We start from the raw sequence: 6093 nt of genomic DNA on the forward strand, positions 1-6093 counted from the left end.
TTAAAAGGTACTCCTTCATTGCTTTTTAAAATCAGCTGTAGGAGGGACTGATTTTGACAAAAGTGATTTTGATTTTTTTTTTACCAAACACTAAAACTAACTTTTAGATTTTTAAAATCACTTTTAGGCCTACTAAAAGTAATCCCAAACAGACCCTAAATCTTATTGTTAAATTACTATAAAAATGAAAATAGCTAAAATTCTTATAATCTTAGAGTTAATACATACACAAAGGTGTATGTATAATATTTATTTATTGTATGAAGTAACTGCTAACTTAGAAAACGATATTTGTGCTTTATTAATTTTTTATTGTGTTATGTCAAAGTGATTGATGTTAAAAAAAAATTGATTGTTGTTAAAATCACTAATTTTATTTCCTAATTAAATAAAAATAATATCGAATTTATGTAGTAAAGGATAATATTAATTATAAAAAATTAGATTTTAAAAAACTAATGATGCTTCCCTATATTTCAAAATCAAATGAGATGATTTCGTCAAAATTAATTTTCAAAATCTTTTTACCAATCATCAAAATTAATTTTTATTTATTTTTCAAAATCACATTCGAACACCCTAACAGTAAACCCAAATCAACCCTTAAAAAAATCGTATACTCAAAACTTAAGCTCTAAGACAGACACAATATTTGTATCTATTGGTAAAATTATCATCCCTAATTTAAGGGAATAGGGATCTATGTGTGCATTGTATAAATAAAGTAAAATGATAAAAAAAATAAATAAATAAAAAGCTGTCAAGACAATATGCACGCACATCAAACATTGTTGCAAATTAAGAGCATAGATTCGGCTCCGGTCGACATCGTTTTTGTCCCTGTTCTTTTTTTTTTCGGAAATAGCAGTGCTTTATAAGGAAATTGAAATTCTATTAAAAAAAAATAGTAGTGACCAAAGTGTCATTTTTCCAATTGAAAAAGATATAACTGCTTACAGAATAAAATCAAGCTGATTACAGAAATGAATAGTGAGATGTAATTCTTGAATTCACGATGAACATGGACCAATTTAATGCTTCATGACTTTGTCTTTGATGGCATCGGTTGTTGTCTTGGCTGCATCTACTACTAGGTCCTTTGCTTTGTCACCTACTTCTTTTGTCATTTTGTTCACCTGAAAAGTACTCCTCATAGATCAGTTTAATTGCCAGAAAATGATAAATTTGAAAGATAACTTTACTCAATGCTCAGGCTCTAAGACAATACGTTATACATGAAGCAAGGTTCTTACATTTTCAGCAGTTGAAGCAGCCGTGGCTTTCACGTATTCACTAGTTTTTTTAACAGCGTTGGCCCCTTCTTTAACAGCATTTGCGGCTTCTTTCACATTTTCACATGCCTCTATGGTCTCTTTGTCCTTTTTGGACTGCGATTTGCATCAAATTTTAGTCACCAAACGCTTCGTTATAAAACTACCATATAAGAAAATGGATAAAAATTCTCTTATGATATAAGCTCTCATGAACTTTTAAAAATCTTATGTTATATGTCTTTAAATGATAGTGTATGGGTATGATTTGACTTCTTCTGTTTCTTTATTTATTAATTACTAATCACCCACATATATTTTTACTTAGGAGAAGATCAGTTCATGAGAGAATTCTAATCATAAGAAAATACATGTTGCTTGTGAAAGTATCCATACATATGTAATACATATTGCTTCAAAGCATCTAAGATGTCCCTAATTTTAAAGCATCAATGCAATTAAGTGTATACTTACTTGTGAAAGTGTGGGGGTAGCAGTCACAAATGCCCTTTGGCTCCAAGCATTTCTGGCCCAAAGGAATCTGGATGCCGTGTGTCTCAAAGTAATCATTTTCTTAGATTTAAATTGTTCCTTTGTTCAGCCAAATGGATTTTCTTATTAAGAGTTGGAAGTATAATAAACTAAATATATAATGGTGGAAAATGAAGCAACTGATCAACCACTTGTCACTTCCTTGTTTCAGGTTGATTATTTGCCACATACTAGACCAAGTAGTCCGAATCTAGTGGCAGCTCTCCGGTATATTGGATTATACTCTCAGCCTAGTGCTTTTCTTTTGCTTTTTTTTTTAGACATAAATTCCCAATTCAAATGACCCATTATTATTTAAACTAATTAGTAGCCATGAATCTTACACTCCTTCACAAAACTTTACTAATTAAATTAATTAGTATCACATATAATTATTAACTTAAAGAAATAAAATTAAAGAGAGTAAATTAATATATTTATAAATTTACATTAAAACAACAGGAGGGAAATAATATCACTAATATGTAGCCATATAATTAAATACAACATTAATTAACACGAATGTACTGTTTGTTAAAAGGAGGTTTATCCTATTGAAGTAGGATCCTCTCCTAATTTGAGCATTTCTAATCTTCTAAAGATCTTGTGCCACATGTATTTCGATGATAATTTATGATTATGATTTAACTATCTTTTCATTTTAATTTATTAACCACCAATCACGATAATAAAATTTGTTCAGAAAAAGATAAGGATCAAGAGAAAAAGATAAGATCAAGAAAGGATCTTGATCCTTATCCTATTAATGGATAACTGATCCCACGATTGAACCAAAATAAAAAGAAAGGAGTATTGGTTGGTTCAGTGAATACACATGCACAAGAGTTAAAACCTGACACTAGTAGGGACGGCAATAGATACTACCCATTGTGGATTTGCCATTACCAAACCCGCAACCACAAAAATTTAAATTACTAATCCGCCCACAATCTGAAGTGGATTTCTATTTTTTTTTTAAACTTGTCAGCTGCAGGTTTTAATAATTACCAAACTTACTCACAACCCACGATGGATTTTTTGCACGTTTTCGCATTTAAAATCACAAATATTAAAAAATATTTTTAATAATGCATAAAAACTTAAATTATATAACCCAAACTATAAATTTATAATAATAGCATAAAAAATCTGCATATAACTTAATTTTAAATTTTGTCAATGTAAATAAGAAATTAAAATTTCAAGATTAAAACGAAATACACAAAATATATTAATCTAATATAAAATATTTCTGTTGTAGGCAAATCATCATCACTAATATCAATATCTTACTCATTCTTTTAATCAATATATAAGTATTGTCAACAATATTAACGAGTAAATTTTGTATAACTACTGTTAACAATAAATTAAACAAATATGAACTTAACTTTAGTAAGCAATCATTAGGTTCGAGTCATTAAAGGAAAACAAATAAAATCAATCAAATTAAAATAAAATATTAGTATTATTAAACTGAAAATTATAATATTATATGTGCTGTAGTGATATAGGTTAGGTTTAGGAACTAAGAACTCCAATTTACATATATTTATGATTAATTTTTAATATAATTTTTGTGATTAAAATTAAAAATGTAAATAATAAAATAAAGAATGCAGGTTGGCAGATACCTGCATGAGTATTCGGCAGATTTTTTTTCTCAATACCAAACTTACCCGCAATTCGCAGCGAGTTTAAGTTTGAAATACAAAATCTGCCCGCAACCTACAAAATTACCCACAACGCGTGGCCTTGTGAATAATTTTGCCATCCTTACCTGATAGGACTGCCCCCACCTTTTTGTCAAATTCGAGACATATTGTGCTATATATAGTTACTATATTACCTATTTCATGCTTATATCTAAAGCTCGTAACATAAATTAACTGATAAATACACACATATAATACTGGCCTTTGGACTCGACTATAAACATATAAAGAGGCTTCGTGATTCATTCAAAAACATGTTCAAAACATTCATGTTTTACATGTCACTATACATACATATATCTCAAATATATACAAGTCATGCAGTAATGCGTATTGTAGCCTGACCTTAATTGATCAAAACTGAACTTCACGAAATCCTGCAGAAGCTTAAGGGAAATGAGATAAATAGAAAAATATTGAGCTCATAGCTCAATGAGCGGATATATATATATAAAGGTAGTGCTTATACCTCATCATATGACATAACTTTATGTTGATCATACAAAGCATACATGACAAATTGCACTAATTAGTACCTAAAATAATTGTCTACTTGCCAAGATCATCATTGCACAAGTATAGTGGGGAAAAACCTCTCATACCCGATAGAATTAATGTAATCATATGGGCAGAGTAATCTAACTGATAATATGTGTGCACTGAGCATCTAATGAAAAGAATACACATATGGTGACTGGCAATCAGATCTCACGGTCAATCAATCAGATAATATACATATAATTATAACATGACTCTAAATTATACTATCAAATCTAAATGCTTCACATAATACAATAGGAATCCACTCAAAAATTCTGGCTCAATTACTAATTTGTTAGGGCTCCTGTTGATTTCTAGAAACCTGAATTTCTCCAAAACACAGGGTTAAAAATTTAACTATCAAAATTGATATAAAACTTAGATGTGTCATTAAAACTGTAAGATAATTGATTAAATTCATACATCAGTTACTCATTAGTCCACATGATATAATTCTAGCTACCCAACTCTAATTCCCGTAACTTTCTTATTTCTTTTTCTTTTTCCTCATTCTTTCACCCCTCCCCCCCCCCCCCCCCCCCTCTCTCTCTCTCTCTCTCCATTTATTTCTCTTTTTCTCTTCGTTTCTCTTTTTCAACTTCTATTTCTTTGCTTCTTTCTTGGTTGCAAATGAATTAACTTGGCAAGCACCTCTCAATTTCGACACATATATATACACCGATTCAAGCAAGTAGCAGAAGCATATAAGTGAAGCATGCAGGTGATCTTAATGAAGCAAGCAGCTGGCTGCTTTTAATTTAATAAGCCGCGCGTGACTTCATTTGGTGGCTTAACACATCAAGCAAACAAATCTGGCAATTAACTTGAATGAGTACAAAACACGACGGCCTTAAATTTTTTTCTTCTTTTAATTCACCTAACAGTCTGAACCATAATTGAAGAATTTCTCTTCTCGAGATTCTTGATGGTAAAGTCTCCTCTCTCATTTACTATAGCTCTTTTATTACTCACAACTATCAACAACCTCACAAGTTATTACCCTCTATATAAAGACACAACCACCGTATGCATGATCACTTAGCTCAATTGTATTGTGCTTTATAAGTGAGTGAGAGAAATGGCAACTTTGTCAGTCATTTCTGTTCTTGTTTTAGTTGTTCTGCATGCAGCTGAGGCACGTAAGATACCAAGCAATGGAGCTCTTAATGAGCGAAAGAGCCATTGGCAAGAAACAATCGTGCATGCTGCTGATGCACCAAAGGCTGAGTCACCTCGTGGTGCTGGCCTTGATGATAAAAAGAATTTTATCTATGGTGGCGTTGGAGGGTTTGCTGGCGTGGGTGGCTTTGCCGGCGGTGTTGGTGGACTGCCGTTGATTGGTGGCCTTGGAGGGATTGGCAAATATGGTGGAATTGGTGGTGGCGTCGGAGGCCTTGGTGGTCTTGGTGGTCTAGGCAGCGCAGGCGGTTTAGGTGGTGCTGGGGGTAGTCTTGGTGGTGGTGTTGCCGGTGGTGCTGCTGGCGGTGGAGCCGGCGGGGCGACTGGTGGTGGAATTTTCCACCCATGTCCTTAAGTGTGTACTTGTTTTAATTTGCTTGTTGTTAATCTGGCTACTTCGTGTTGAATTCAGTGTCTACATTTTTAGGTTTTAGTCAAGGTCGTTAGTTGTTTCTCCTGGAGATACATCTTGCCGTATGTCTATATCTATTGCTGTCTTTAATATTTTCCTAATTTATGCTCCAATGCTAAAACTGTCTGAATTTTGAGTAATAATATGCATGTTTCTTGTAATGTGTGTACAAATCCAATGGAACTAGCTTATCTTTGCTTAGTTGGTAATGTAATGTTTTTATATTTTTCCTTCTTATATTACATGGAAATTAGTACTCATGCTGATAAGCAAAGTGTGAAACGACCCCCCTGAAGTCCAGAAGGATCATCCTTAAATACAACTTAAGCATGCGGAAGCGTTAAAACAAATATACTTTAAAATTTTTATACAATATATAAAAATATTCAATCCTTAATCAGACGAAGACTTTAAAATTGCCAAACCATTTATGTATCATCCTCAG

The 6093-nt window shown here is 32.2% G+C and overlaps 2 protein-coding genes across 2 annotated transcripts; one reads left to right on the forward strand and one right to left on the reverse strand.

Annotated features, from left to right (window-relative positions):
• Window positions 1-1031: 1031 nt before the first annotated feature.
• LOC107178211 (hypothetical protein) lies at window positions 1032-1841 on the reverse strand. Its single transcript, XM_015533094.2, has 3 exons — window positions 1746-1841; window positions 1254-1388; window positions 1032-1136 (listed from the first exon to the last, which is right to left on the reverse strand). The coding sequence occupies exons 1-3, from the start codon at window positions 1839-1841 to the stop codon at window positions 1032-1034; spliced, it is 336 nt and encodes a 111-aa protein (XP_015388580.2).
• A 3294-nt stretch (window positions 1842-5135) lies between these two features.
• On the forward strand, window positions 5136-5591 carry LOC107178210 (glycine-rich protein 5). The gene has a single exon (XM_015533093.2). It carries the CDS (start codon window positions 5136-5138, stop codon window positions 5589-5591), a length of 456 nt encoding a protein of 151 aa, XP_015388579.2.
• Window positions 5592-6093: the final 502 nt, after the last annotated feature.

The sequence above is a fragment of the Citrus sinensis genome, chromosome 9, assembly GCF_022201045.2.
Source record: "Citrus sinensis cultivar Valencia sweet orange chromosome 9, DVS_A1.0, whole genome shotgun sequence".
Classification (NCBI taxonomy): domain Eukaryota; kingdom Viridiplantae; phylum Streptophyta; class Magnoliopsida; order Sapindales; family Rutaceae; genus Citrus; species Citrus sinensis.

Excerpts from the sequence above, each read along its gene's own strand:
- LOC107178211 (XM_015533094.2), bottom strand. The coding sequence starts at position 1,841 with ATGATTACTTTGAGACACACGGCATCCAGATTCCTTTGGGCCAGAAAT. Across the intron at positions 1,389-1,745 it reads CTACCCCCACACTTTCACAA|TCCAAAAAGGACAAAGAGAC; the intron begins GTAAGTATACAC and ends TGCAAATCGCAG. Across the intron at positions 1,137-1,253 it reads CTGCTTCAACTGCTGAAAAT|GTGAACAAAATGACAAAAGA; the intron begins GTAAGAACCTTG and ends AGTACTTTTCAG.
- LOC107178210 (XM_015533093.2), top strand. The coding sequence starts at position 5,136 with ATGGCAACTTTGTCAGTCATTTCTGTTCTTGTTTTAGTTGTTCTGCAT.